The sequence below is a fragment of the Triturus cristatus genome, chromosome 8 (genome assembly GCF_964204655.1).
Source record: "Triturus cristatus chromosome 8, aTriCri1.1, whole genome shotgun sequence".
Taxonomy (NCBI): Eukaryota; Metazoa; Chordata; class Amphibia; order Caudata; family Salamandridae; genus Triturus; species Triturus cristatus.
In genome coordinates, this window is record NC_140591.1 from 931,883,074 (window position 1) to 931,898,458 (window position 15,385).

Sequence of the window (15,385 nt, forward strand, 5' to 3'; positions counted from 1 at the left end):
CGCCATAATGAACTTGTGGGTTTTGTTTTTAAATATTCTAATTGTCTTGGTGCCCCAAGGAGGGGGCAGGGGCTGCTCCAACAATTTATAAAAGTGTTGTGGGGGTGCAATAAGCACAGCACACCCCCAGGCATGTAAAAAAACTGTAATTCTCTTGGGTTATTGTATGCATGACACCAAGAGAGCATTTTTAAAGTAGTCTAAGTTGGAACTGCATGCTCTTCGCCTAGAGTATGGGGTTCACTTTTGGTTGTCCCTATGGCTGCATTTTGTGCCTTGAAAAATGTTAACGAAAGACTCAAACACATGTTTATGGTTGTTTTGAATAAAAATGCTTTATTTTGAATTTTACTGTGCCAATTATTATTATTAAGCATTGTTTATGGTGTTAATACGGAGTACATTGGATTATGGTTGTTGCTCAATTATTGTGGTGACTTTTTTAAAAAGCCAATAGGAACTCTTAATATATTCTGATGTGCTGAGTGATCCCTTCATAAAGTTAATAGGCCTGCCTTTTATATATGGTGTTTTGACCATTTGACAAAGCTAGGTCTGCTTTAGTGAAAAGGATACCTCTTTGATTGTTACTTTATATTAAAAAAGCCTCAGAAACTCTCTGATAAAAGCAAAGATTATAGTTAGGCAAAAACCTCATTTGAAACACAACAATTTAAAATCTAATAAGCACTGAAATTCACTAGTAATAGTTCATAACTTGGTCTATGACATCATCGATAACCTCACTGATGACATCTAAAAAACTGTGATCTCACATTCACAATTATCAACAGAGTTCAAGCAGTCTTTATGTGTAAAATGTTTGGTTAAATGTACCTTATTGTAGCTTTTTGAAAGTTCTTGAAAATTGTTACTGGCACAGACATGCAATCAATATACATACCATCACTTTATATTACTACCTTTAAGTTTGTTTGATAATTATGTAGTTCTGATTTCCCCTTGTCTTGTAACTTGTGAAAACCTACTCTTGTCATAATATTTTGCCCCTGGGATAGTGTGGAAAACAGAATGCAAGGAAGTTCCTTAATGACACTTCATATTAAAATGTACTTGTGGTGAAAAATGTATTTTTCCCATTATGCCAAAGAGTGCATTTTTTCCTGTGATGCCATAATGGTCATATACTTGGTTGTGAGCTCTAGTGGACTTCCCACCTGAGAAAATATGAAAATCCAGTGTCACAATAACAGACACAGAAAATAAATATACAGCTGCATTGGGTTCAGAGACAGTTATATGTGGTGGAAAACGTTCCTGGGCAATTTAAACTATAAAGTGATAATTCGCTCAAGATGTTTATTTTTATGTGAAGCAGTACTGCAGGAGTACTAATTCACTTTTGCATAAATGCCTTTGTGAAACACCTGCAAAATGTCCAACTCTCTTTAAGGTAAAGTGCAAAAGAGACACAGTCAACTTTATTTGCATTATTTGCATATGAATATTCCCTGAATATTCTCCGACTATTCCCATTTTAGATTTTGTGGACATTTCTCTGTGACATTTGAGAGTATGGGAGGGGTCCTACTTCACATAACTCATAAATGCCTTTGTTAATAAGCCCTATATTTCTTAATAGATGTGAGTTAGGAGCAAGGATACTGTGTGACTGTGATTCTTTTGGACCTCATGTCTTTGTTAATAAGGCAGATCACAAAGATGTGGGCCTAAACAGATCATCTGCCGAATTGGGACATTGATTTTTGTCATAGAAATAGCATATATAATATCTTCTTAGTTCGCATGGCCAAGGCTTCTTTTTGTAAGTAACAGTAATACAGTTAAATAAGCAACAATGTAAAACGTGAGTAACCAAGCTTGAAATCGTTGCTGTGTACGCTTTATGCAATACAATATCAAACATGTAGCTTTTTAAAACACAGGATCTTGAGTTGTATACACAAAAGATACATTCTTTCTATAAACACAGTTAATGAAAAACTATCTTAAAAAAACATATTTGTGCTCCCAATGTCCCATGGTGTTGCAGCAATTGGGTAATATTACATTCTCACATTGGCTGTTTATCAGAGCAGGACAGTGGTTTCTCTAACTGTTCTTATTCCTGAACTGGTTGAAAATGACCTTTATCCAATGTATCTCAGCATGCAAAAGGGAAAGAATAAAAATGCATCATTGATTAAACAGATTAAACAGATTGAATGTCACATTTACATTGTGTAGACTTGGCTTTATGTTCAAGGTTGTTCATTTGAGGTGACAGAGTCTAAGAGATGAACTCACAACATGATCATCAATTAAGGTCTTATTAATTATAAGTGGAACTTTTCATCGTCAGTTACTTCATGGCTTCAAGTGTTTTTTGTTGTTAAATTCAAGATTCCCATAGGTGAAGAGAGAATCATTCAAAGGAGTTATTAGTCTCTACGTGATTGAATATGCTTAATTAAATATACCCAGATTTCTGGGAAACCAGAGATCTGGCATAGACCATATGCAATTCAGGTCCAATCATCATCATCATCATTTCATCTTTATTTCGGTCACTAGGACCATAAAAGAGTGCAACATGCATATAATGTAAATTTATACATAAAAAAATGAAAACATAATTCAATAAAATTGGTCATAAAATGATTAGACTACAAACGTCACAATGATCCATTCGACTGTGTTGACTTAGTACAATGGGTAATCCACATTGATGTTAAAAATTTTGCAACAGCGAATACAGTCGAAGCAGATATATCTGTTTTCAATATTCTGAATGCTGGCAAATACTGCCTGAAACCAAGATTTCTAAGGAGTGGACAAAGCCAATGATTCCTTGCTCTTTGGTATGCTGGGCAAAAGAATATAATATGTAAATCAGTCTCTCGCGGGTGCGCGCAGCCGGGACATTGGACTGTAGGATGGGAATGTGTCCAGTGAACTGTATGCGCCCTAAGGGGGAGGGTGCTATAGCGCCATTGCATGTACAACTTCCTTGTCAGTGGCGGGCCTATATCATCGAATGTAAGTTCTAGATGGTATGAATCTTTGAAGCCCAGGAATTGCTCAGTTAAAGACCCCTCCCGTGCACTCGTAATTGCAGCGCGTAAATTATGCTCATAGTAAGCCTTAGAAATGGATTTACGCGAAATCCTAGGACATGCAGTCCCTGGATCGGACCACAATTCCGGTCTCCCTAGTAACTCGCAAGTTTGCTTTATATATCTTAGCCATGGGATTTGTGCAGTTTTAGGAAAACGCAAGATCTCTAGCAGCTCAGCTTTATAATTAAAAAGTTCCGGCGAACTCCATATTTTACACCAAAAAGTTATGGGTTTGAGACCCAACTCCTCTGAAATGAGTGGAAGAAGAGGGGTGCCAGTTGGTAAAGCTGCCAATTGCCTTATGAAGTTGTTCTCAGTGACCTGCATCTTCTGGCCAACAGTGTGCCCCCAAATTTCGGCTCCATAGGTGACTGCCCCTCTTGCCTGGATTTTGTAGATTTGGAGGCGAGGGCCAAATGGCTTGTAAGTCAATCCTTTAGTCATCTTGACAATGTCACCCACCAGCTGATTCAATTTCAGATTAGCCTTAGTTTTATGGGAATCCCATGTCATGGACTGGTTGATTGTTACCCCCAGATATTCGAACGTGTAAACCCATTCTAATCAGGAGGGCCCTATAGAGGGACTCGCGCGTGTTGAGGAGGGCGGATTGAAGATCATGTACTTAGTTTTTGCAGCATTAATCTCCAATCCGCGACTCCCACAAAAACCCGCGAATCCGTCCAACACCCGTTGTAAGCCCATGGGGGATTTGGAGAGCAGCAGGGTATCATCTGCAAACATAATAGCAGAGACCCTGCTGCCATTCAACTTGGGGGCGTCGGTGTTACTCAGCTTACTAAAATGGTCAATATCCCCGTTGACAAAAAGGCAAAAAAGGGTCGGTGCAAGCACGCAGCCCTGCCTGACCCCCCTGTCAATGGGGAAAGCCTCCGAAAGAATGCCTCCTCTTCCACATCTCACCCTGGCGAAATTTCCCTGGTGCAGTCTCTTCAGGTTTAATATAATATCAACAGGAACCTCGAGGTCCGCCAAAACAGCCCATAATTTATCCCTGGGCACTAAATCGAAGGCGGCACGCAAGTCCACGAACACCGTGTATAGACTACCGCCCTCGATCACAACTGTCTTCCAGTATAAAAGGTTCAGACGAAAGATTTGGTCGATGGTTGAGATACCTCTTCTGAACCCTGCTTGATATGTGCTCAAAATCGCACGTTCTTCAATCCAGTCTTGGAGGCGATTTAACATGAGTTTGCCAAAGATCTTCTGTGGCACATCAATGAGGCTAATAGGTCTGTAGTTGGCTGGGAGCAGAGGCGAGCCCTTTTTGAATATTGGGACAATCTCTGCGCCCAGCCAAGTACCAGGCATAGCCATGCCTCCCAGGATGGCATTAAAGAGAATCATAAGGTAGGGTGCCCAGACGTCTGGTTCTTGCTTAAACAAATCGCCCGGCAAACCGTCCAAGCCTGGTGCCTTTCCTGAAGCCAGTCCGGCGACGGCCGCTCGGACCTCCTTTAGTGTAAACGGCACCCCATTCCAAGAGGGACTGGGCAGCTGGGTGGAATTTGCCCTGTCATCCATAGATATCTTGTAAAGGGACTGGAAATGGTCTTGCCATACCTTGGCAGAGATATTGGGCTCTATGGCAGGAGCCAAGTCATCAGAGCCTCTATTAACACAGCGCCAGAATTTTCACGAATCCCCGCAAGCCAGGCAGGTAGTAAGATTTATCCATCTTTGATGCTCCCATTCGCTTTTAGCGTTGGAAGTTAAGGTCTTGTAAGCCAATCTCCATGCCCTAATTTCCACACTGCCCTTTCCCGCTTTAATCGCAGTCATGAGGTCGGTTTTTGCCTTGCGACAAGCACTATTATACCAAGAGGGGCCAGGAGTGCTTCCGTTGACCCTTTTTGGACTATTGGTTAGAAATATAGAGACCAATTTATCCAGGTCTTCATGTAACTCTCCCAATTGTATGTATGCGCCCTGGGTGATGCCTATTGTCTTGAGTGCCTGGACCTTTTCGAGTATGGGAATTAGCCGCTCGTATAGCTTGGGTATCTTCCTGGGATGGGAAGCTATTTTCTCCCATTTCACTCTACGTCTGTTATTTTCTAGGACCAGGCCCACCTCAGAGGCCTCCCCTTGTTTCCCCCTAACCTCAAGCCCAGGATGGTCATATACTAGTTAGAGAGCGTTATGATCGCTATCTTCCCTAGCTGTCACCCAGAAATCTCTGATGTGTGACCAGCAGGTCAGTGGAACCAAGAGATAATCAAGTCTTGACTCCCTGCCCACTCTGTTGAATGTACACCTTGAAGGGATGTCAGATTTTAACCTTCCGTTACAAGCCCGAAGGCCGTATTTCAAGGTTAAAGATGTAATTTGTAAGGCCAGAGGGGACCATGTTTTTGGGGCCGGTGCCTGCGAGGGAGGTATAGACCACAACTGGTCCTCCTCCTGGGCCAAGCCATCCAGAGTGCCTAGAAGGGGCTCAAAGTGGGAGTTAAAGTCACCTCCTATTAAAACAGGAATACCATCCGGGATTTTATTTAGAGCGGATGCAAGCTCCTCGATGGTACGCGACTCCTGTGTGATGTTAACTGGCCTGGAGTAGACGTTCATCAACAGGAGACTTTGCGAGTTTGGCCATTCCAGCTTTACCACTAAGATGTCCTCCGTGTTCGAAGGGAGGACAACAGCACTACATCCCAGGTCATTGGCCACCCAAATTGCAAGGCCAACTGAGGGGCGCCCTCTACCCCCCCATGTTGCATGTATAGAAAATATTGCAAAGCCCGTATGGATAACATCTTGCCTCGCCCAAGTTTCTTGGAAGAGGCATATATCTTTGTCTTCAATGAAGGAACTCCAAGTCGGATTGTTCAGTTTGTTGCCTATGCCCGCCACATGCCAAGATAAAATCTTAAGCGAGGGGAGGCTAATTATCTCAGTTTGTGGCTTTGGGGACTCGACCTCGCCAGAGTTCATCCCCCCTGGTAAATTAGAATCAGATCTGTCTGCCAGGGGAACCATCACCATAGGCATGTTGCGTAAAGGGCTATTAGCCCTTACGCATCGCTCTATATTGACTTGGCTGGGCTCCAGGTGGTCCTTCTCCATGGGAATTCCTAGATATTTGTTAGTTGTTATAATCTTATGTTGGGTATGGTCCCCACCACCCCCCATCGAACTCGGTCAATCCACCATATCTAGGGTGCTAAACCTATTATATGTGGGAGGATAGTCATATCGGGGAAAACCAACAGTAGGGTAATCACGTCCTGCCCTTGGGCCCCCTCTACCTCCTCTCCTACCCACTAGTTCCCACCCTTCCTCTTCCTGTTCATTAGAAGTAGACGAATAGAAAAAAGAGAGGGGAAGGGATTGGATGGAAGTCCCCAGGGCATTGTAGGGCCAGCTACATATGTGTGTAACTGTGCGAGGATCCCTAAAGTTAATCAGTACACAGTCTCCTTTGATGGTTTTTCTGGTATTGCCAAGCCATGGAACTCGCCTTACCATGAGGACTTCACTGACAATACCTTCAGGGAGAGGCCTGTTGATAGAGAGCCAGTGAATGACCTTATTTTTTAGAGCCTCCATAGGTTCTCTGGTCGATGGTTTAAGTTCCGGGATGCCAGCTAAAATGACTGTATACGGGATAGCCTCCGGGGGTAAATTGAGTGGCCTATATCTTATACCATTACCCTGTACCCGTGTTGCAGATGCCGCTATCGTCTCGTGGGTACTGGTGTTTGCTATACACGATGGTGTCTGTAAATTTGGGGATTCTGAAGTGGGTAATCTGGGATCGTGTGCTTGTGTAAGCTTTAGTGGAGGGTAACCTTCCTTAGGTGGAGGTGCTGGTGTGGGCTTCGTGCATTGGCTAGCTATCTTTGAAGCGTCCACTAATTGATCAATTCCCTTTTGGAGGTTCACTAAACCTATTTCCAGCTTTGCGAGGCGATCTTCTAGGGGATTGAGCATTTTCCTCATAAGAGAATTGATGTCCGAAAGAGAGAAAATCTCCTGTCGAGGTATAGCATTGTGACTAGGGGATATCTGGGCCGGGGTGTATGAGAGAAGTGCCCCCCTTGTTGAGGATAAATCTAACCCCCTGCACTCTGCGCCCTGTAGGTTAACTTCCCCCGTCAAATTGTGTTTTGGAATTTTTGGTTTTCGCCCCCCTGCAGGTTGAGCCCTATCAGTAGTGGAGACCTTAACGGGGATACTCGCTTTAGAGGTAATCTGAGGTGGAGGGAGCCTAGGTGGTGGAAAGGGTAGTATGCTAAGCTCTACAGGGACGGAGATATCACAGTCAATAATAGACGTAAACAAACTGTTTGTTTCAGGTAGAGCAGGCATACCAATTTTCCCCCCAGGAACAATTAATGTGCGTTCCGGCATTTGTACTGGGGAGATTGCCTGAGCAAGGGGGCCTAGGGAAGATCTCCTAACCCAATCTATTTCTTGTGAAATGCGCCTTTCTAGGGTGGTTATTTCATCAATCAGCAACGAACCTGCCTTGGCAAAGTACGAGTCCAAAGTACCTGATGCAGATCCAGCGGCCTGCGCGGATTTGCTCACAGTTTCTCTGGCAGTCATGATCCACGGTTCCAGACCTCCGTACAAGGGATGGTAAACACTTTCTAGCCAGGGAGAATGGCCCTGGACCTGACTCTCCCAAGCGAGTTGCTCCCCCAGGCAAACCGTCTGTCTTCCAAATTGGCCGATCAGCTCCTCCGAAGTGGCATCAGCAGAAGCACAAGAGTCAGAGGAAATGACCCAGCCTGCAAGCGGCACCCGCGAAGCGGGGGCCGCGAGGCTTTAAGTGCCTAGTGAGGGAGGGGTCGGGAAGAGGACTCAGGTGTGATGGTTCAGCAGGGCACGAAGCGTGCTGGTCCTCGCAGTCCCAAGCGAGTTGCTCCCCCAGGCAAACAGTCTGTCTTCCAAATTGGCCAATCAGCTCCTCCGAAGTGGCATCAGCAGAAGCACAAGAGTACGAGGTAATGACCCAGCCTGCAAGCGGCACCCGCGAAGCGGGGGCCGAGAGGCTTTAAGTGCCTAGTGAGGGAGGGGTCGGGAAGAGGACTCAGGTGGGATGGTTCAGCAGGGAGCGAAGCGCGCTGGTCCTCGCAGTCCCAAGCGAGTTGCTCCCCCAGGCAAACAGTCTGTCTTCCAAATTGGCCGATCAGCTCCTCCGAAGTGGCATCAGCAGAAGCACAAGAGTACGAGGTAATGACCCAGCCTGCAAGCGGCTCCCGCGAAGCGGGGGCCGCGAGGCTTTAAGTGCCTAGTGAGGGAGGGGTCGGGAAGAGGGCTCAGGTGTGATGGTTCAGCAGGGAGCGAAGCGCGCTGGTCCTCGCAGTCCCAAGCGAGTTGCTCCCCCAGGCAAACAGTCTGTCTTCCAAATTGGCCGATCAGCTCCTCCGAAGTGGCATCAGCAGAAGCACAAGAGTCCGAGGTAATGACCCAGCCTGCAAGCGGCACCCGCGAAGCGGGGGCCGCGAGGCTTTAAGTGCCTAGTGAGGGAGGGGTCGGGAAGAGGACTCAGGTGTGATGGTTCAGCAGGGCGCGAAGCGTGCTGGTCCTCGCAGTCCCAAGCGAGTTGCTCCCCCAGGCAAACAGTCTGTCTTCCAAATTGGCCAATCAGCTCCTCCGAAGTGGCATCAGCAGAAGCACAAGAGTACGAGGTAATGACCCAGCCTGCAAGCGGCACCCGCGAAGCGGGGGCCGAGAGGCTTTAAGTGCCTAGTGAGGGAGGGGTCGGGAAGAGGACTCAGGTGGGATGGTTCAGCAGGGAGCGAAGCGCGCTGGTCCTCGCAGTCCCAAGCGAGTTGCTCCCCCAGGCAAACAGTCTGTCTTCCAAATTGGCCGATCAGCTCCTCCGAAGTGGCATCAGCAGAAGCACAAGAGTACGAGGTAATGACTCAGCCTGCAAGCGGCTTCCGCGAAGCGGGGGCCGCGAGGCTTTAAGTGCCTAGTGAGGGAGGGGTCGGGAAGAGGACTCAGGTGTGATGGTTCAGCAGGGCGCGAAGCGCGCTGGTCCTCGCAGTCCCAAGCGAGTTGCTCCCCCAGGCAAACAGTCTGTCTTCCAAATTGGCCGATCAGCTCCTCCGAAGTGGCATCAGCAGAAGCACAAGAGTACGAGGTAATGACCCAGCCTGCAAGCGGCACCAGGTCCAATCAGAAAAAAAGTAATTTTATGTACAGAAGCCACAAAACGTTGGTTGCCCAAGGCTCTGGTTAAGATAGAGAATTTTAAAACCTTAATCGTGAGACAAGCCAGCATATAGTTGCAACCATAGTGCTATCAAAATTAGAGTGGTTTCAGCCCTATAATCAAGTCAACACCATTTAAGGTGAGCTCCATCTTATTGGAATTACGGGAGCAGGCTTAAAATACAGCTCTAAAGCACAGCCCAAATGTAATTCAGTGACAGTAAGGGGTCTATTAGGATGGTGTACGGATCGCCACCGCCCTACCGGCGGTGGTGATCCGCATGCCAAAACACCCCGCCAGACGGCCTTTTACCCCCGCCACATTAGCATGGCGGGGGTACCGCGGCGGACGGAAAGACTGTCCACTGTTTTTCCGCCGGTAGGCAATCGTCACAATTGCCTACCGGGCGGAAAAGGCCCATAATAAGGTGGCGGTGCCTTGCAGGCACCGTCATCCATATTATGATGCCGGCTGTTGGATGCCTTTCCATGGCAGAGACTCCGCCATGGAAAGGCATGCAGGAATTCACTGTTGGGGACCGTTACGGGCCACCGGGGGCGGGGGACGGGGAGATTCACTGGAGGGTACCATAGGTACCCCCCAACATTGGCATACACAAGGTGGTAGGCACCGAGCGGTGCCGGTCACGTTGTGCATGCCAATGCACAACATGCTTATATTGCATTGTGGCTGGTGCTGCTTACAGCACCGCCCACCACAATGCAATATATGCGGGATGCGACCGCCACGGTGGCGGTCGCATCCTAATTGGTGGTGCGGGACCGCCGCACCTCTGGCGGCCGGTACCTGCACCGCTAGGGTGGTGGGTAGACAGGAGTCCACCCGCCATCCTAATAGACCCCTATGTGTCATAGAAGAATAGAAAGTGGTGCTGCAGCTTCTTAAAATTAGCCCTTTGCCCTGACAGGTACTTCAATATTGCTTTTTTGGCAGGAATGTGGGAGAGGTAAGGATTGCAGAGTATTTCCTCTCTTTTCTCCTCTGGCTTCTACCGCATGCAAGTGACATTTGGAGTCATTGAACATGCCTACTTTCCTTTACCATGACCACAGTCTGGCTCACAATTTGACATATCTCTGCAGACCCAGAGGATCCTCGCAGGTGAAGAACGAGTAAAGTCAAAAGCTTGATTAGAGCATTGGAATGTTCATTTCATCAAACCTGCACTTGGGGCTATAGCCTTCTGCGACCCTGGTATTTTCAACAAAGTTTCGAGCAGCCCAATTCTTTTGATAAATGCACATTTTCCTATAAACAAAGCACGTAATATATGAAAAAATGAAGGAATGAACATTTCTCTTGGTTTACTTCTCTGGCTGCAAGCAATGTTTAGCCTTGGAAGGTGCTTAAGAGCACCTACTGGTGCTGACATGTCTGCTGGCTCAGTCTGGGAAACGTCTTTTTCCAGCCATGCCTGGTAATCACAAGCAGGCCATAGAAAGACCAGGACCTTGATTGCAAGTTGTTAGGAATAGGATGAGGTATTTGCTACAGGCTTTTTGGGTGAGGTATTTATTGAGTGTAGTAAATTCCTCATATTGCCAGAAGAAAGATTTACTTAGTTTTGGCACACTTTGGCAGCCCCATACCAACACACACACACCCATGCACTGTAGTGCAAGGGTGTGTGTCTTCTGTAACGCAAAGGGTTTGTGCTGTAAAGTACCCTTCCAGGACGAAAACTATGCTTTAATACTTTTCCCACTTGCTCCACTGTTATGCCTTGAGGTGGCATAAGTTTTGGTGTGAATCACTGTTTACAAATGTTAGTGCACTGATATTTGTGTAAAAACCTATGGGTCGTTGCATGAACATGCCCGATAAAAGCCCCTGATGCAAAATAGTACATAGTGCTACTTTGCTACTTTAAACTAATTCCCAGGGCAAATTAGGATTTGTGTAGGAATGATAATCCCAACACAGCTTTTTGCACTGGGTTTGTATCACTTTCATAGCCAGTGCAAAGTGTTGGTAAATCAGGACATAGGTTTTCAACTTAAAAACGAGGAATAACATGCACAATTAACTTTAAACATGGCAAATTCTGCAGGTTGTCCTTCCTTTCTGCACTGTCACCATTTGTCAAGGGAAAAATGTCAAACTACTCTTAATTCTGATCCTTTTGCAAAAACTCCTGTTTCCACAGGGATCCGAATTTTGTCCTCAACCTGTTATCAGAGCCTAAGTCTGCTTTTGTGTAACAGTCAACATTCCCAACTGAAAACGTTAACTTAGATGCCTGGTTGACTTCCCTATATTCAACAGCTACACATGCAAAATGATAGATGGCACTATGTATTCTTTCTATTCCCAAAAAGGCACTTCTCAGTATTTCACCAGTTCAAGTTAAAAAAATATTTACTGATGACTTCACGCTTTGCAAATTTCGTTTTTTTTTAAATTGCACTTTTTAATATAGCGTGGCTTTTTACCGATTGCATATTGAAAACTGACTGCAGAAAGTATATTTATTCATAAAAAAATATGATCACTTGAGCAAAAAATAAAGTAGTAATATTGGTTTGTTGAAATGACATCTCTCGACGAAAACAACTCTACAATTCAAAATCAGCATTGACTTCCATATTAATAGCGAACATAAATTGAGATCAAGCAACCACTTAAATCACTACTATGAAACAGAATCTAATCAATGCACATTTTAATGCTAGGCACACAAAACCTCAGTCCTGGGATAATCTGTAATGGGATTTCTAGGCTACCTAGCAATCTTTTAGATGTAACACTATTAATTAATTTAAAATAAATACTTTTTTCTGTCAATTATCTAACTTTAGTAAACAGCATATATTTAAAAATAGGTCACACAGACTAGACGAACTATGGCAAATTATTATGACCAAAAAAAGACATTGCGATTTATGATAAAACAATGTATAACGCAAGAAATATTCCTGTCTGGGGGTATTTACAAAATATGTCTTTCTCAATAGCAAATAGAAGGAATGCCTAGAGTGAACCAAAGTTGGGCACGAATTTCATGACTTGGACTGTTTCATTCTATGAGTTATTTCATGGAATTTTAGTTCCAGAACAAGAATACTGAATTTGTTTAGCTAACAAGTTAAAGAATATGGGCAGATGTCTGCGTCTTTTTTCATTATATATATATATATATATTTTTTTTTTTTTTTTTTTTTTAAGTAACAAAGAAAAGTATTCTCTGCCATTGTAGAAATAAAAGCTCCCTGCGGCCTGAAGACTGGAATTATGACTTCAATTAGGATGCATCATAGAAAATGTTGTCTTCTCCTAAAGGAAGACATAACTTCATTTTCTGAAACTAACATTTTTACTTGAATCTGTCTCATTAATATGACTGTTTCTTGATTACCCAGTCTGTACTCTAATAGTCTGTGCCTACCTAATCTCATTCAATTTCTCAACACTTTCGGTATCCTTTAATCTAGTTAAACTGCTATAGAAATTGGTTATTTGTCTGTGATTTGAGGCATTGTATAAGTGCATACATCCACCACATTACTATTAACAACTATGCTGTGTTGGTGGTTATGTGCAACGGTGATATGGCATAGGTTAAACTGTTTATTGATTTGAAAGATCAATAATTACGGTTTAAACTTTGCAAAGAGGAATGGCATATATACTCTGGTGGGGGCCTCACTGACCACAGAATGTGTGAACCCATTTCTTTCACAACGGCACAAATAAACAATGTTATTATTTGTCAAAATATTCAGTTTATACACCTGAACACACGGCACCCCACCCTACTGTACATGCTAAGAACATTACTGAGGCTCAGGATTTAAAATTTTACCAGTTTCGTATAATATAGCAGGCATCAAGACCATAACACATTTTGCCCAAGGGTAACCAGACCTAATGCAGAGAAAAATAAACATTTCAGGGACAGGTCGACTGACTGATAAAATCTCTACAGCGTAAAATTGACAAGTGACACATTCCTGCAGTGTTTAGTTCTTTCAAGACAGCTCTTCTTCTGGGATTACAATTTTATGAAATATCCGTTTTATCAGCAGGAAACAATGAAGTGGTATAGAAGCTTGCTGCAGTGACTCACTACATTACTAACATAAGCTACCAAGTGTGCTTTGTTGCTTTTGCTATATTTTGTTTAAATCAATCAAATAATTCCTGATATTTTGCCTGCTTTTATTTATTGTAAGAGCCTGATTTTGCAAAGCATATTAATGGTTATTTTCAGATGTACAAATGAGGAAATTAAGACATTTAATATGTGTACTGCTATGATGGCATATATCTTGAGGAATTAGTTCCAATCCCTCATTGGAGAACAACTGTGAAATGTTGGGGACTTCCGTATCTGCTTAATCCCTTGTGCTTTATTTCATTGCACCTCCATATTTTAACATAAGATAATCAGATTTTTAATTGTTTGCTGGTAACTGTTTTAATTTCTGACAAGACATACTGGGACTTTAAACTAAGGCATATGGTCAAGGATTTTTACATTTGATCATGCAAATAACTTATTACTTGTCTCAAAGGAGTTTCCTATTTGATGTTTAACCTTTAGCTGTGTACGTTAAAAATTTGTTTAATACCATCCCCTCACTGCCATTGCATATGTACTTGGTGTCAGAATGATTGCTCATCAATCAATTGCAATTTCTACAGGCTTGATGAAGAAAAGGACAACCTGAATGAGTTGCAGGAGGATCTCAATGAGTTCATCTATTGGTCTGAAGAAGCAGAAAGCATTGCTGGCATTCCCCTGGAAGCAGGAAATGACCAGCAACTGAAAGACTCGCTGGAAAAAGTCACGGTAGGTGAAATAATCCACTCTCTTGAACTGTTTCTTCCACAATCTTGTATGAGAAAGCTCTTTCACAGTTGTACAGATTTCAACATGCTAAATTCAGGATTAATTGAAAGACAACTTCTCAGTGATTAGTTGGATAATCTTGTTATGGAAAACATTTGCCTAAAAGTACACACTACAGACCTGCGTTTCCCAGGTTTCATTCTGTACAAAGCTATTAACAGATTACTTAGTGGTTTTTGGAGACCTCTTTCTGAAACACTGAAAATATCCCTGAGCTCCTCCCTCTCAGAGAGGGGGTTGTAGCCCGCTTAGCGACCAGTTTTGCAATGCGAGGAGGTTTCCCTATGATGAAGCATGCCAACTATGGGTGGGTGAGGGAAATCATCCTGTAAAAGGGACACTCCATCACTCTATATTTCTATCTTTCTCTGTAGACCCAGGGGTCTTGTTGTGTTTTGTTACTTGTAGTCTAGTGGAGCTGGTCCCTGCAGGTCTCTAAACCTCCTTAAGCCCACTGCTGTGTGATACTAGTACTTGATGGGATAAGGACCTAAAGAAGGTTATCAATCGTTTGCTACATCATGAAACTTCCCAAGTTGCGATTGCATGGTTACATCAGGGAACTGTGAGTGAGTTTTTGATTCTCAGATACCCCCTCACAATACTACACGCATAGATAACATTACAAATATATTGCGTCTTTTACATAAGCCTAACAACTACATTGCAAGGTAATTAGAGTGTAATAACATATGAGTCCATAAACATGCATATATACCTATCTAAACAATATAATCATAGTTGAAATAGTGGATACAATGTTTTTGTAGGCCGATGTTACGGACATTGATGTAGTGCCATAAAATCAATTCTCTAAATCTTTTTTGAATTTCACACTATATATAGAGAGAGATTTTGGATGTGTTCCAGCCCCTATGTGTGACTCTAAAATGTATTTTCATATCCGTTCCTGCATCTAAGTCATAGCACAATGTGTGTCATCAGTGTAGTGGATATAATGACTACCTTTAGGAATTAGCAGATCTACAATACTAAAAAAAAAGATAGAGATTTACTAAGGCACTTAATTTTAAGTCATCATTATGTGCCTTTTATTTTGTGCCTGCAGTGCATTTCATGCTATGGATTTATTTTAAAATCACATTTGCATTTCATTAATCTTTTGTGCGACCCACATTAATTATTTCCTCATAATGAATTTGTTGCGCCCATGGATGAAGAATCTTTGAAATGAAATTTCCATTCCAACTGCTGTTGGTTATTTAGCATATCCTGTGA

At 43.5% G+C, this 15,385-nt stretch overlaps 1 protein-coding gene across 14 annotated transcripts in view; it reads left to right on the forward strand.

Moving 5' to 3' along the window:
- The window catches only part of DMD (dystrophin), a 7,596,173-nt gene that overhangs the window by 4,623,135 nt on the left and 2,957,653 nt on the right, over window positions 1-15,385 (forward strand). For all 14 annotated transcript variants that reach the window (XM_085622447.1, XM_085622454.1, XM_085622449.1 and 11 more), the window contains one exon: window positions 13,939-14,086. In XM_085622447.1, the coding sequence (XP_085478573.1) occupies window positions 13,939-14,086 (148 nt within the window). The remainder of the gene's footprint in view (window positions 1-13,938; window positions 14,087-15,385) is intronic.